This window comes from Cololabis saira, chromosome 20 (genome assembly GCF_033807715.1).
Source record: "Cololabis saira isolate AMF1-May2022 chromosome 20, fColSai1.1, whole genome shotgun sequence".
Lineage (NCBI taxonomy): Eukaryota > Metazoa > Chordata > Actinopteri > Beloniformes > Belonidae > Cololabis > Cololabis saira.
The window spans coordinates 13,633,582-13,649,787 of NC_084606.1; the positions used below are offsets into that span (position 1 = coordinate 13,633,582).

The 16,206-nt window shown below is 43.5% G+C and overlaps 1 protein-coding gene across 5 annotated transcripts in view; it reads right to left on the minus strand.

Annotated features, from left to right (window-relative positions):
* Positions 1-16,206, minus strand: part of nrxn2b (neurexin 2b) — a 966,013-nt gene that overhangs the window by 509,493 nt on the left and 440,314 nt on the right. For 4 of the 5 annotated variants that reach the window (XM_061710648.1, XM_061710646.1, XM_061710649.1 and 1 more), the window contains 2 exons: positions 13,554-13,757; positions 11,027-11,053 (listed from right to left, as the gene is read on the minus strand). In XM_061710648.1, the coding sequence (XP_061566632.1) occupies positions 11,027-11,053; positions 13,554-13,757 (231 nt within the window). The remainder of the gene's footprint in view (positions 1-11,026; positions 11,054-13,553; positions 13,758-16,206) is intronic. The other variant, XM_061710647.1, reaches the window with a different exon arrangement.

The following is a 16,206-nucleotide window of genomic DNA, read 5'->3' on the forward strand; positions in this document are numbered from 1 at the left end:
TACAAGATGGTTTACTGTCACCTACCTTGCTTTCCTGAATAATAGCTGTGTAAAAAGAAGCCCTTGGAATTTATTGGTCTTCTGCATGATCGTGCTATAAAATGTGATCTGATCAAAGTCACAACAATACACATACATAATGTGTTTAAGATGACAACACACAAACAATTATGGTTTTTCATCTCTCCTCTGAACACGCCCATTAAATATTCACAATGCTGGATTGAAAGGTAAATGAAGCGTTGGAATTGATAGCTGTTTTAACCCATTTTGTCAGCAATAACTTTGAGCAAGTACTTCCAGTAGCTCTGGATCAGACCTGCAGAAGACATTTAAAGGATATTTGGACCATTTTCTCTATTAAAAAAGAAAAAAAAACTAACTCAGGCACACATGGAGGCTGTTTGGCGTGAAGAGCTTTCTTAAGGTCATTCCACCTCCTCTATTCCTCTATTGGATTAAGATCTGGGCTCCAACTGAGCCACTCTAAAATACTTATTTTTTTCTAAAGCCAATTATGTGGTGGATTTCTTTGGATGCTTAGGAGTATTTTTACCTGATACAACAATCAACATCTACTAAGTTTTGTTGCCTGACAGCCACCCTTTTCTCCTGTCTGGTTGATCCTGGGAATTTTCTCAACCACATCACCAGCAGGATGCCATATTAATGTTGGTAGGCTATGCCCCTTTCATTCTACATATAAGTATACCTCCCCCAAAAATTACCTTTTGATTCATCAGTTCACAAAAGCTCTCCAAGAAGCATTTGGAATTACAAAAGGTGCTCTCTAACTAATTTCTGGAACACAGCAAAATTACTTTTGGAAACCAGCAGCGTTTCCATTGGTGGACACTCTCCTCGACTCACATATGGCAGACCCATGAATAGGGATGTTCGAAAGTTCTTTATTATTTGCCTCAATGAAGATTTTGCGTTGTGCCTCTTTGGCTAGGTCCCCACTTCAAAGGAGAGCTGCCACATTACAAAACGGTCTCAATTCAGAAAAAATTTGTCCAAGTCTGAACTAATGGATGCAGAGACAAAGATTACTTTTATACCTTTGCAGCCTCTTGCAGATTAACTACTCTTGACTATGTTACCAGTCATTTTGGCGAGGTATGGTACACATCAGCAGATCCTTATTATGAACAACAAACTTAAGATTTTGAATGTCTCTTATCAAAACACCCCTCAACAACACATTTTAATGACTGGTATCCAGCTGTGCACATAACTAACTCTAATTGACTTTCACTAAAGTAATTCGTTTATGGCTTCACTTACTTTTCATCCAGCACTGTGCATGTTTAATGTGCATGTTCATTTAGGACTAGATATTGTGATTCTTTGCATGTTTAAGCACAAGCCTCAGGGTGAATAGATGTATACATAAATCAAGTCTTTACTAAAAACATACTCCAGATTCACAAACACTACTTGGAACTTGGTTTTGATCGTAAGAATGGGAATTTTTTGCAGATTAGCAGTGTGCTACTCGTGCTCATTCTGTGGACATGGAGAACATTTTATAAGATAAAGAAAATTATTTTTATCTTTGAGACAGAAGATATTCTAAGTGGAGTAGAGCAAAGAAAAAATATTTCATCTTTGTATGTCTATATGCGTGATAGAGAGGAAGGTGACCCCTCTGTTCAACAAAGCATCCACGAAAGTCAGGTGGAAATTATTTTATATAAAGTTCGATGAAAAATAAATGTGTGTCTCTACGTCCACAAAACTCTCTGCAGACAACTACGTTGCCTCTATTACTGACCTTGAGACGTCTTTATCAGAAATCATAGCTAATGGAAATAAGGAGTCAACAGCAAACTCCAAAAGGTAGGTGGCCTGCTTGAACGCAGCAGCTCGACTTTTAACTGGCACCAAGAAGCGTGATCACGTGACGGCAGTCCTGGCATCCATCCACCAGCTCCCATCCGATTCCAACTAACCAGCTGCTTCTAGACATTCCACGATCAAGATTAACAGATAAAGGTGATGGGGGTTTTGCAGTGGCAGCCTCCAAGTTGTGGAATGGCTTTTAAAATTTGACCTGTTCAGACATTAGATTTGTTCAAGTCAATGTTAAAAACTGATTTTTTTCTCTTTGGCTTTCACTGCTGAGTAAAGTACGACATGGATAGTGGACTGTACAGCTATTCTGATTTTATTATATCTTCCTACTTTTAAGTGACAGTTTGTTTGATTGTTATTTGATTGTGAAGCCCTTTTGACAACTTTATTGTTTTTAAATGCATTATATAAATACATTTAAGCTTGACCATGTTATTTCAAGTGTTATATGACTGTGCTTTGTGGCAGCCAGGCGATTCATTGCTTTTAACATACATTCTAAGAAATGTGGGGTAGGAATAAAGATTATGGCACAGTCATTTCCTAAACTGTAGATTATTTAAAGTTCGTTAAACACAAATGTTACTTTTGTTGTAGACACAAAGAGTAAAATGAGGGAAAAAAAGCCTCTTTATTGACTTTATGAAATATATATTGTAGAATTAAGTCAAAAAGTACAATACATCAGGCTATAAAACATTTCCCCAAATACTTTGGGGAAGTTGAATTAATTTTGGGTATAATTCAGGGCTTGCACGTCATTTTCTAAAACATTGCTTCCCCCGGACTGGAGTTAGTAAACACATGAATAGGAGTGACCAATTCAGAAATCCCTGTAGTTCCTGTAGTAGTTTTTGTTGGCCTCTTGGTAGTTTTTTCCTCATCTTCGAAGGGTTATCCTGATCTTTGCAATGTCTGTGGGGTGTTACATTTTCCCTATTTATTGAGGGTTTTGACAGTGTTCCTTGATACATGCATTGCCTTTTGAGATCATTTCATATCCCTCTCCGGATTTTACTTTCCCCCAATAAAGTCTTGCAGTTTTGTTGCTGACTCTGTGGTTTGTGACTCTGCATCCTCAAACATTCAAGCAAATACTACAGAAACATCTTACAATGCTGTTTTGAAGACATTACCCCGGCGCTTAACAGACCAACCAACTTGCCCCACCTCACAGGTGGGGGAGGGGCATCTGTTTAGGCCATGGATCTATTATAAAACTGGATGGGAATTTGAAAATGGCCGCCCATTCATTTCAATGCATTTTGCTCACTCAGCGCATACGCTGAAAAAGTTCCTGACTTCCGGGTTTACTTCCGCGTTATGCGGCCCATAGAGCATGTGCAGTTGAGTCACCTCCCATGATGCTCTGGGGCATCCCATCATGCCCCGGGGCAATGACGCGAATATTAATATAATATGTATTAATATAATATATAAATTAATGTATATTATTACATGTATAGTATTACATATATTATTAATGTATTAATATAATATAATTACATAATATATATTAATATAAACATCCGTGGAATGCACGGACACGGCTGTGACGTCAGCCGTGACGTCACGCCCAGAAAGAGACTTTTCTTTGACTTTTCTGGCCGTTATAAAACATTTTTGACGGATATAAAGTCCATGACTTAAAAATATAGAATACAAAGATTAGTAATTGTCGGTGATTACAGCTGGAGGTGTCCTGTGAACAGTTTTAGAGGCTTCTCTTTTACTATTGCGGTCTATGGGAAAAAAGCTTTCTGGGCCCCGTGGGATTTTTGGTTGCAGTACCGCGGCTGGCCACTGGAAAGAAATCGGCACACCTTCTGAGCGCGAGACTGGGGTGCTGCTTCTGACTGCCAAACCCGGGGGCTGGTTTAGGCTCCTGGGACACCATCTTCTCTGGCTCACTCATTGGGCAGTCATGTGACCTTAGTCATGTGATTCCTTTGTGTCTATAACTGCCAGAGCTACTTCCTGTGGACCAAACAACTGATGAAGGTGTTTGGATGAACACCGAAACGTCTTCTGTTTTCAAGTATGTTTTAAGTCCAGTGCTTTTAAAATAAAATCCTTTTTAGAAGTACAGAAACAGCAGCTTTTTTATTTTATTTATTAATTATTTTTTTTACAGCTGGTTTTAATCAGAATCCCCTAATTGATGACAGTTGTATGCCATTTAACTATATGCCTAATTTTGAAAGTGACTGTGCCCACTTCCAGTGCTGACTATTACGTCATAGATGTATGTTTTAATCGTACTTTATTCATTCATATGTGTATTTTCCATGCGGGCAGCATTCCAGGTTTATTTACCAAATGGTAATTCCACACGAAGAAAAAACTTTCTGCTGTTGTGGACTTTGTTTTTTTTAGGCTGTGGGTTTTCAGATATGTTTCTTTTAAAACTTGGATTTTTTTTTCCAATAATATTAAATGTCGATAGCAGAAATAGCTACAGGAGACTACAGAAACTAATGTTATTCCTTTCACAGGAGATGACACTTGTATTGAGGAAATTACCATTTGATTTCTATCTTAAGGTTTGATATATTTTAACCTCAAAGAGTGCAGGTCTTTCACGGCAGACTTAATGAAAGCTGGGTGTGATTGTGCATGTGTTTTAACTCACACACTCACAAGCAATCTAAATGGCAGTCATATGACAAAAGTAGAGATTCAGTGATTAAACTAAAATGTATATGCAGATGATGTGATAAAATACAGGGAGATGTGAATATCAACACATGCTGACTTTGGGGGATGCTGACGCTATCCCCCAAAATGTATCCATGCGTGTTTTAATGAATTTCTTGTAGCTCCTAAAGTAGAGATTTATCTTAGTGTGGGATGAAGGAGGAGTTGGAGGGCTGGAGAGTCAGTTTAGCAAACTGTCATCAGCCTAACAGCAGTCTAGCCACATGTATAATATTATGTCCTACATAGAGGTGTATGGCAAGCAGGAACAAAAAGGACGGGAGGCAGCCACACGTCAGTGTTTTAAAGAGTGCAAATCTGTGTTAGGCTTTGTGTCATTGAGATGGAAAGGGAGATGACACGAGAGCAGAGGGCACTTAAAATCATGGAGGGTGGCACAAACAGACTATGAGCTCTGGTCATAATATTCTATGCTGTGACCTCTCAAACCACCCCACCTCCCTGACCCCCCCCCCCCCCATGCCAATTACAGAGATAAGGAAGCGTGTGCCTGTATGCGTTTCAACGTCAGTGTGATAACTGAGGTGGAAAGTGTTGTGGTATGGTTTTTAAAGGACCCAAGTGCAGGGAGAGAGAGGGAGGCCAGAGGCAGGAGCTCTCAAAAACAAAAGGATTTAATCCAAAAAAGGCAAAACACAAGGCGCTGCAGAGCAGGATAAACAAAAACCAGGAACAGGGAAAACCGACGAGGAGACATGGAGGGAAGAACCAGTACGGACCGACAGGGAACCAAGGAATGACAAGACAAGATATACTGAGGGGATAACGAGACAAGACGAGACACAGGTGTGGACACAATCAGGGCAGATGGGACACAGGCGGGGCAAGACAGAACTGAAAGTTACAAACACTGGGGGGGAAGTGTCAAACCCTGACAGTACCCCCCCCTCAAGGGACAGATCCCAGATGTCCCCAGAGTCCTAACCCAGGGTGGGCGGAGGGGGCCTGGAGGAGGGCCCAGGCCACACACGGCCAAAGTTCCGGGGGCCGACCTCGGGACCGGGCAGACCAGCGAGACCGCTCGGGGGGGCGTCCCCGAGGCCTAGGCCTGGGTCTTGGCGGGGGGCGTGACGGGGATTCTTGGCGTGGCTCGGGGACTTGACAGGGCTCGGGAACCTGACGGGGCTCGGGAACCTGACGGGGCTCTGGGACCGCCTCAGGAACCGAGGGCTGCGGGACCGCCTCAGGAACCGAGGGCTGCGGGACCGCCTCAGGCACAGAGGGCTGCGGGACCGCCTCAGGCACAGAGGGCTGCGGGACCGCCTCAGGCACAGAGGGCTGCGGGACCGCCTCAGGCACAGAGGGCTGCGGGACCGCCTCAGGCACAGAGGGCTGCGGGACCGCCTCAGGCACAGAGGGCTGCGGGACCGCCTCAGGCACAGAGGGCTGCGGGACCGCCTCAGGCACAGAGGGCTGCGGGACCGCCTCAGGCACAGAGGGCTGCGGGACCGCCTCAGGCACAGAGGGCTGCGGGACCGCCTCAGGCACAGAGGGCTGCGGGACCGCCTCAGGCACAGAGGGCTGCGGGACCGCCTCAGGCACAGAGGGCTGCGGGACCGCCTCAGGCACAGAGGGCTGCGGGACCGCCTCAGGCACAGAGGGCTGCGGGACCGCCTCAGGCACAGAGGGCTGCGGGACCGCCTCAGGATCCGGAGTCGGGGCTGACAGGAGGCGGGGAGCCGGAGTCGGGACTGACAGGATGCGGGGAACCGGAACAGGAGCAGACAGGATGCGGGGAACCGGAACAGGAGCAGACAGGATGCGGGGAACCGGAACAGGAGCAGACAGGATGCGGGGAACCGGAACAGGAGCAGACAGGATGCGGGGAACCGGAACAGGAGCAGACAGGATGCGGGGAACCGGAACAGGAGCAGACAGGATGCGGGGAACCGGAACAGGAGCAGACAGGATGCGGGGAACCGGAACAGGAGCAGACAGGATGCGGGGAACCGGAACAGGAGCAGACAGGATGCGGGGAGCCGGCGTCGGGGGGCAGAGGATCCCCGGAGCTGCCCGAGTGGGGACCCGGGTCCGTGGCGCCGGCTGCGGGGGTACCCGGGTCCGAGGTGCCGGCTGCGGGGGTACCCGGGTCCGAGGTGCCGGCTGCGGGGGTACCCGGGTCCGAGGTGCCGGCTGCGGGGGTACCCGGGTCCGGGGCGCTGGCCCCCCCTCAAGGGACAGATCCCAGATGTCCCCACAGTCCACATCCAGGGCGGGCTGGGGGGGAACACGGGTCCTCGGAGCTGGCTGAGGGGGGGCACGGGTCCTAGGAGCTGGCTGAGGGGGGGCACGGGTCCTCGGAGCTGGCTGAGGGGGGGCACGGGTCCTCGGAGCTGGCTGAGGGGGGGCACGGGTCCTCGGAGCTGGCTGAGGGGGGGCACGGGTCCTCGGAGCTGGAGCAGGAACAGGGGTCGATGCGTCCAGGACCACCGCTAGAGCAGGAACAGGGAGCGATGCGTCCAGGACCACCGCTAGAGCAGGAACAGGGAGCGATGCGTCCAGGACCACCGCTGGAGCAGGAACAGGGGGCGATGCGTCCAGGACCACCGCTGGAGCAGGAACAGGGGGCGATGCGTCCAGGACCACCGCTGGAGCAGGAACAGGGGGCGATGCATCCAGGACCACCGCTGGAGCAGGAACAGGGGGCGATGCGTCCAGGACCACCGCTGGAGCAGGAACAGGGGGCGATGCGTCCAGGACCACCGCTGGAGCAGGAACAGGGGGCGATTCGTCCAGGACCACCGCTGGAGCAGGAACAGGCTGGGGCTGGCGCTGGCGCCGTCGCTTCCCCTGGGGCTGAGAACCCCCGGGCCCGCCTCGAGCCTGGCAGGTTCCCAGAAAGGGGTCCCCATTTTTTTCTGCCTCTCGGCGGAAGAACTCAAAAAGAGTAATATACTCTCCCGCTGGGTCCATGTTGGTCGGTCCGTTCTGTTGTGGTATGGTTTTTAAAGGACCCAAGTGCAGGGAGAGAGAGGGAGGCCAGAGGCAGGAGCTCTCAAAAACAAAAGGATTTAATCCAAAAAAGGCAAAACACAAGGCGCTGCAGAGCAGGATAAACAAAAACCAGGAACAGGGAAAACCGACGAGGAGACATGGAGGGAAGAACCAGTACGGACCGACAGGGAACCAAGGAATGACAAGACAAGATATACTGAGGGGATAACGAGACAAGACGAGACACAGGTGTGGACACAATCAGGGCAGATGGGACACAGGCGGGGCAAGACAGAACTGAAAGTTACAAACACTGGGGGGGAAGTGTCAAACCCTGACAGAAAGCTTCTAGAAATTGCACGTGACCACCGCAGGAAAACACGTTTGAGGCATAAGAGAAGCAGGAACTGAATCCTACATTTTATTGATCCTATTCATAATTTTAGAGCTTTTGCTGCCAGTCGAAAAGCAGGCAAGTCCTTTCTTTCCTTTTCAAGCAACTCTTCAAGTTTTCTCACTAGAATCCATGTAATGAGTCCACATCTAACCCGTCACAGTATTCCGTCACTTGTGTCTCAAAATACTTAAATGAGGCGACTGAAGCTGTGCTGCTGGCAGCTGCATCCTGTACTCTGCACTTAATAAGGCATGATCCGCCTGGAGACAGCAGCCTTCAAACCTAAGAACCAGTATTTTGTGTAAAGCTGTGATGGTTAAAGCTGACACTTCCGTTTTAATTAATTTTGTATAAAATAATCAATTAAATCAAAATACAAGAGGAAGGTCTGCTTTGTAATATAAGTGAACAACAATGCAGAGGTTGCCTGACCACTCGTGATAGAATGAGTCTGCGATCAGACGAGGTTGATACACTGCTTTGGTTGTACTTTTTTATATGAGACCGACTGTGGTTCTTCCAATTTCTTCCACACAAACACTGGTTGTGTTCTGCAGTTTTTGAAGTGAGTGCTTGCGGATGGATAAGGCAAAGGGCATGACATTAGCAGACAGAGTTCTTGTACTCCACATGCTGGCCATATGTCACGCCAAATCTCATTTCATCTCACACTCAGGGAGGGTGCTGCCGGCTGCTGAAAGGCTGCCTTCCACGCAGATATCACCCGCCCGGCACCCCGACCTGACCGGGGCCGAGGGCCAACGCTCTGCTCTCCCTCACATCAAGATACATTAAGTGAGGGGAGCTGGGTTGTAGTAGACTGTGATTAAAAACATGACTGATGCTTCAAAGCGCTGAACCTCACAAAACCTCACCAGATCCAGAAATACAGGAGATCAAAAGGAGTCAGAAGGAGAGATACTTTAATTTTTATCATTACTGCCAGTGCTTCACTACAATAATTTCGGACAAATTTAAAGTTTGACAACATGTGTTGCTTCACGCCATTGAGTACTTGTATTAATGGACGACCAAGCAGAGATTTGATACCATGATTTTCTTACAATATTTCAAGGTTTTAGTTCCTGAAGGTTTCAGGAGTGAATACTGATCAGGCTAAAGATCTGAATAAAATCTACCCCCCTCTCTCTCTCTGACAGAGATACACACTCCCCATACTAAGCACAATAAGCAAGTATAGAAAAACACACATCTCTAATTCCTGATTTTTCCTCCTTTTCTTTTTTTAATAGATCATGTTGTACCTGTGACTTACTGACCATGATGTGGGATATTAGTGTACATTTGACGTTTGTCACTTGTTATTGCAGTTTGGCTGAACAATCAGATCACCATTCAAACTTAACAGCTGAAGTTGTCTTTACACCTACGCTGGAATTGCAAGATCTTGTGTCACTCTTGGACAACAATTAATCCATGCTTGCCAATTCAAAAACTAAATCCGGCACAATTTTAACCAACATTTGAAATAATTTACAAGAACAGCCTAGTCCAGACTGGGCTACTAAAGAAATGATTTAGAGTTCAGTGGTTGTACAAAACCAAGAAAGGGAAATGGCAAGTCCCCAGCTATCTAAAAATGGGCATTTACATAGTATGCCTAATGTTTCTGTGACATCTAGTGGTAAAACAAGGGTACTAATGTCTTCTCAGTACTCTCTAAATGTGAATCCGGCCAGCAGACAACATGAGCACACAATAACTGGTGTCATGTTTCATGCCCTGCCATGTAGAATACGCGTTTAATGTAAAATTAATGATGAGATAACTAAAACAGAGTACAAGGGCACTTTCAATTCACTGTAGAGGTTGTGGGGTTGCAACACAATAAGAACAACAAATAGGGCGACAACATTCAGAGTTTTCAAAACACAACTGTAATAATCTAAATAAGAACACTTATTAATGAACTTGTTTACTGTGTTACTATTAATTGATTAATTCATTGTTAAAATACTTTAAATAAAAATATGAGTTTAGAAAGGTGCTGAGAGGTTTTAGATATATTTTTGTGCCCGACTATAATAAAAGTAGTGAAACAAATATAAAATCCAACATGTGGCATAAATCTAATATCAATTGAAGTGAAAATTCAAACACATTTACGTCTTACTTTTCAATGTCAAAGTCAGTGTCAACACTAATATAAAATAATACATCCATAATGCCGTGGAATTGATGAACACCAATCAATCCGTTCTCAACATACCGCAAAACTGAAGGCAGAAAAGTGAGATGTTCTGAGACATCTTTAGGTCTTATTCGTGGTTCAGGAACCACTTTTTTCCTTTTTAAAGATAACAAAAACTGAAGAAAACATAACAAAAACTGAAGAAAACATGTAAAAAAAAGACAAACAAAAACCAACCTTTTGCAAACATGAGGTTTTCTTTTCATTTGGTCACTGTGGCTGTCACCACTTACCTGTGCACGAGTTGTTCATTGTCACTGGCCATGATAGAATAACAGTTTACTCTCATTCTGTCTGCATGAGGTAGAAAAGCATGGCTTGCTCTGAAAACAAGCACACGCCAGGTGTGCCAACTCTCAGTGGATAAGCAATTAGCTTTCTGTGTGCCAAAAAACTACAAATTGTCCCACAAGAAAGAAAACAGGCTGCACCTGTGCATACAGCCGTGTGGCACTGTGACTCAGTGCCGCATGGCAAACATCCAACTGGGGATGTCAATTTGGCTCTTTCCGAGCACATTTTGGTGGATGATTGTCAGTAAAATGACTAGTGTCTGTATTAATTAGGATGTGTGGTAGTCAAGCAGAAGAGGTTGCATGATGGAAAATTCTGATACTTATATCTGTGAGAGAAGAGGGGAAAGTAGAGAGATACAACTCATGGAAAGAAGGTTGAAAGAAAGAAACAAGACAAACAAATGAGGCTGTAAGAAACACAAAAAAGGAAAAAAAGTGGAAAATAAGAAATAGAAATAAATGTGGGTAAGAAAGGGCTGTTTACCTAAATGGTCAGAAACTATATGGACAACGAGAAAGATGTCAGTAATCATGAAGACACACGAGAGCAGAGAGTGCAACTGCAGAGTAGATGTTCACATTTGAGTCGGAAAAATGGATAGAACCACTTACTGAGGCTACAGTCTATCCTGATACAATCTGGTGGGAGAGAGAGCGAAATGGTGAGATCAAATAAAAGAGAAGAAGAGGAGAGAAAGAGACAAAAATAAAGAAAGAAGAGAAAGGGTAGAGAGAGAAAAATAGAAGACATTTTACATCCTTCAAGGTACATTCTGCAGACGACCAAGCATTGCTCTGGGGCCACCATCCGGGGACAGGCTCTGAGTCAGGATCACCCTTTTCCTCCGTTAATGGAATCAAAAAAGTATTTTTCCACCAAATGCACCCAAAGCACAAAAGAAGGCAAGACTCACACCATGGATCCGCTTTTGAGTGAACAACAAACATCCTAATGACGCTGTGTTCATAAATAAATGCATCATAAAATTCATGAGATTCTGTTTAGTCGAATGTAGTTCTGAATTTTTAAGTGTACATTCAGGTAAAACTTTTATGTATCTGTGAGTTTCAAATGATAACAGCACCATATTAATAATGCGTGTTATACTTTCAAATGCGAAGGTGACAATTACATCACCTGAAAGACCTTTTTGACTACAAGTTCATTAAATCTGTCACAGTGGTTTCAGGCTCCCTAAAGCAAATTCAGGCGTCTTTTGACCCATTTTCTGAGAATCGGCTTGCCTTCTGCAGCACTTTGGCAACGAGAAGCCCAAAAGTTTCAATGACTAAAAAAAAGGGTGATCTGCACATCCAAACCACCACAAGCCTTATGCACATAATAACTACCTGTCCCATCTGCTACACTGGGTGCAGCCAAGAAAGTGAATAATGAAGAAGTCATTACTCAATTGAAAAAAACAGAGCTTAAGCGTGACTTTCATTATTTACTTGTTCTTGTTTTAGCATGGGGTCTTTAGCATAAACTGGTCTTTGACTCCTCCTTAATACAAAAACAACAAAGTATGTTTTCAATGTGTTTATGGCTGTTATTTCTCATTTAGCACTATAAAGCAAATGTGCATGTGGCCGTGTGGTTGGGTTGTGGTCTAGAGCTGTCAACCGCTACAGAATAGTGGACACAAACAGCCAGGGACCAGCGTCACTCAGTAAACACGTGGCAGAAATGCCAGCAGAGCTTTATTATAATGCATTCGTGAACCACATGTGTTGACAATCGGTGTTGCAATCTTTACAGAAATGATAAATGTGGTTTGTCGCTATAGGTGTGTTTTGTGAAACTGCAGCAGTTGCCATTGCATGATCTGCAGGCAGACTGAGCGTCTCGCCTGCTCATTCAACAGGCTATCAAGATCCCTTATCACAGCTAAATACCATCACTGCTAAACCAGCCCAGTTCTAGCTATTCCTAATGATTAATTACCAGAATTTTAATTATCTTGACAGAGATTAGGGCTTCGACAGATTATGATTCCCTTCCCACTGTGGGATACACCATCATTTGATTTTAGTGATTATTAATTTTCTTGCAAAAACAGCTGTGAAAATCCCTTGGAAAACAATGGAATATGTGTTTGTTTCTGTGGTTTTTGACATGGGACTAGTGTAAAAACTCTTTTGAGGAGGTAAAAGGCAGGACTGAGCATGACCAAGTGGGAGGTCCTGCTCATTCGTACAAATGAGTGCAACGTCTGACAGTTACAGCTGTGAGCCGGTCGCTCTGACTGTTTGATCCGAGGGCCGCAGACATAAAGGCCATTGAAGGGATGAAAAGTTTCATCGTCTGAGTCTTGGCCTGTTTATGGACTGTTTATGAGTGACATAGAAAGTGAGTGGGTGAAGGAGAAAGAGGGGGAAAAAGATTGTGCAATACAAATGAGAGATGAAGCGGTATCTTTGTTTACTCCATCCCGTCTCAAAAGGGGCTTTAACTCTGTCTCTTCCTAGTTCAGTGCTCAAATCAAGAGTTGCAGCCGGCAAGAAGTGGAAACTCCAAGCCTTTCTGCTGACTCTGCAAAATATATAGACAGAGCAGAACTCCAAGGAAGAGAGAGACAGGATTAAAGCCATCTGGAAGCTTCTAGAGACAGGTTTTGGCTCAGGGTTGGGCAATGACTACATGATGGAGCTTTTTAATAGCAAGTGAAGCTACTGGGGTTTCACAAGGAACATAAAGGGAAGAAATGTGAATGCAGGTATGGGGGTTAGAGTTTATGTAAAAGAACTGAACGCAGGCTGGCTCCCCACGGAGAGCAAATGGACCTTTCACTGAAACATGTCTACAATTTACATCAGCAATTTTTTCTGTGAAGAAGAAGTTTCTGTATTTGTACCGCAGTTTTGTTTTGGTGGTTTTTTTGTAAATCCTTTTCAAAGGCTGTTAGGATTCAGTTTAAGATCAGACATTAAACTCTTAACTCAAACAAATATGTAAATGAGGGACAAATTTAAAAACTTCTCCTTTCAGAATTAGTAATTGAAAAAAAAATTGTATGAAAGCATTCGTATCAAATTATATTATAAGTACAAAGGCATTCAATGCTAGACTGCAGGATGAAGATGAGGAGAAACGGGAAAGGGGGAAGTCTGATGCGGAAGATGGATCTTGGTGTCCTACCCAGGTTAACGGTGAGTTTGACGCGGCCTCCGTCCAGCTCCAGCCGCAGGGTGTCTGCCGACTCCTTGGAGGTGGTGGCCATGAGCAGGCCGTAGGCCCGCTGGGACATGAAGCGCAGCGCCACGTCCTCAGCCTCCGTGTGCATGGTGACCGGCATGATGATCTTCAGGTACATGCTGCCGTCGTAACTGAGGACTGTCGCTTCTGCAGAGTCGTGACCACAAGGAGGAAGGGGGGAAACGTGAAACACAAAGTGAATCAAATTGATGAATCCTGAATGGAACCATTGAGGTAATAGACTAGAGCATCCCAGCATCAGTACCAAAGAGACGGTATTTATTTAATTCATTGCTCTAAACAATATTGACCAAATCGTTGTTAAAAAATAACACTCAAGACAATATTCCTATCTATAAGAACTAGATACATTTTAGACTGTATATAAACCGTGCATGACATTTTAGATGTGATGATTACAGTAGCAATGAAGTCAGTTTTAGTTAGTTGTTCTTTTCTGAAATTCTTGGTTTATTTTGAAATTGAGTGTGCAAAATGGAATATTTTTTGTTGTTTGGTTCTGGCTGGTTTCAACAATTTAAGGGTTGAATTCCATCACACCTCAGATTATTTTTGTTTAGATTTAGTTATGTTTTAATTGTAAGGATTGTATTTTATTGTTTTATGTGTGCAATGTTGGACCCCAGGAAGAATATCTTCACTACAGTGAGGACTAATGGGGATCCGTAATAAATAAATGAATAAATAAATAAATAAATAAATATTAGACATTTTAATAGGAGTCCGCAGCACAACAGCTGCTGGAGGCTAATTGTTTTTGTGAGGATTATATTTTATTTTTTCTGCCCTAAAAGCAGCCAAAACCTGGTACTTTTTATTTAAACCCCCAAACAAGCCCTGACGTTTATAAAGACCTTGGAAGGCCTCTAGATGGTGCTGCAAATGAGTTAATGTCACAGTCACAGAACACCATGACTTCAAACACTTTGTTAATGAGAAAACATACTTCAGTTTTGCAAGGGTGCTCCAATCAATCCACATTTATTAGGCAAACATACTGCGGGTAGAGGAGGTGGCACTTTTAAGAGTGGCACTGAGCTTGGTATGTGAGACATGCACAGACATCTCAGAGACAAGTAGCCCTTGACTAAAAAGTAGACTGTCTCCCTCAAGAAACTGAGTCTCACATTCTTATCTTGAAAACAGTAGGAGCTTAAAAAAAAAAAATATATATATATATATATATATATATATATATATATATATATATATATATATATATATATATATATATATATATATATATATATTTATTTTAACTATACTTTCAAACTCGCCAATCAAAAGGCACAAAATCCCCAGTAAAGTCCCCATGTAGTTGGCATTAAAAACAAACAAAAAGTAAATAAATAAAAACTGAGGACTGAAATAGCTATTCATGCACATACGGGGCACTATAATTAGAAGATGTTTTGCTAATTTTTTGGAAGTTAAAGGTAATAAAAGAAAATATTTTCACCTCTAATTTCATGTATTTTATCAAAACAAATTGCTTTATCATATTTCAGAGTTTAAATTTTTCTAAAAAAGGGTGGGAAAACTCGGCTATCAGAGAAGCTCCCTCCAGTTAAGGGTATGTGGCTAAAATTTTCTGTTCCACAAATTTTAATAAAAACAAACCAACAAAAGAAAAAAAATCAACTTTCCTTGTATGTTTGAGCAATGTTATTCAGCTGTGGATGACTATTGCTTTAAATCTGCACGGACCCTAATGATCATTGCTTGCCATTATAGATATAAATGACTGCATCTACAACAAAAGATTGATGAGAATTTCAGTGAGGCTGATGATCAAAGCTAAATTTGTGTAAAGCATCTAAATTTGTATGAGTTTAAATGCAGAAAGCATTTAGACATTTAGACTTCCAAGAGAAACAGCACACAAGTGATGGAAAATGTCAAGACTTTCAAAGTGGTAATGGTTGCAGAAAAATCCCTGAGAGCTACTCTTAAGTTGTAGTGTGTCAAAATGTCTAACCATAGGCTTCAGGTGGTTGAAATCACCGCAGATGACTGAACCACCCTTTAGCTAAACCCAGTAAAGACTGAGGAGATGACAGTTCTCAACAGCGGGGGCATGCAGAGGACTCCTTCAGTTGTACTTTCTGCACAAGCTCGGAAGGTTATCATGCCTCAGGAACTGCTGGCCTTTTATATAACCCAGTTTCTCTTGTGCACTTCCATCACTGTTTGATTTTGGTACAGCACCCAAGAGGAAAGGAGCAGACCACAACAGGTAGTGCACAGAAAAGAGAAGTGGAACAGACCTGCCCTCCATCCAACGCGTATACTGCTCCAGGTCAAGAACAGACCGAGTTACAATACTGCAGACTCCTCACCTCCCGCATACAAAATGTTTCATTTCCACTCCGGTGGTAAACACTACACAGCACTGTGCACCCAAACAAAACAAACCAGAACACTTCCTTCCAGGTGGCTTTGGCCTGTAGGCTGAGGAACATTTCAGAATAAAGTTGCAGGGAAAGCTACACTGCTACATATGCACTCTCATACAACTCTGCATGCTTTTATTTATATATATATATATATATTAGGGCTGGGCGATATATCGAGA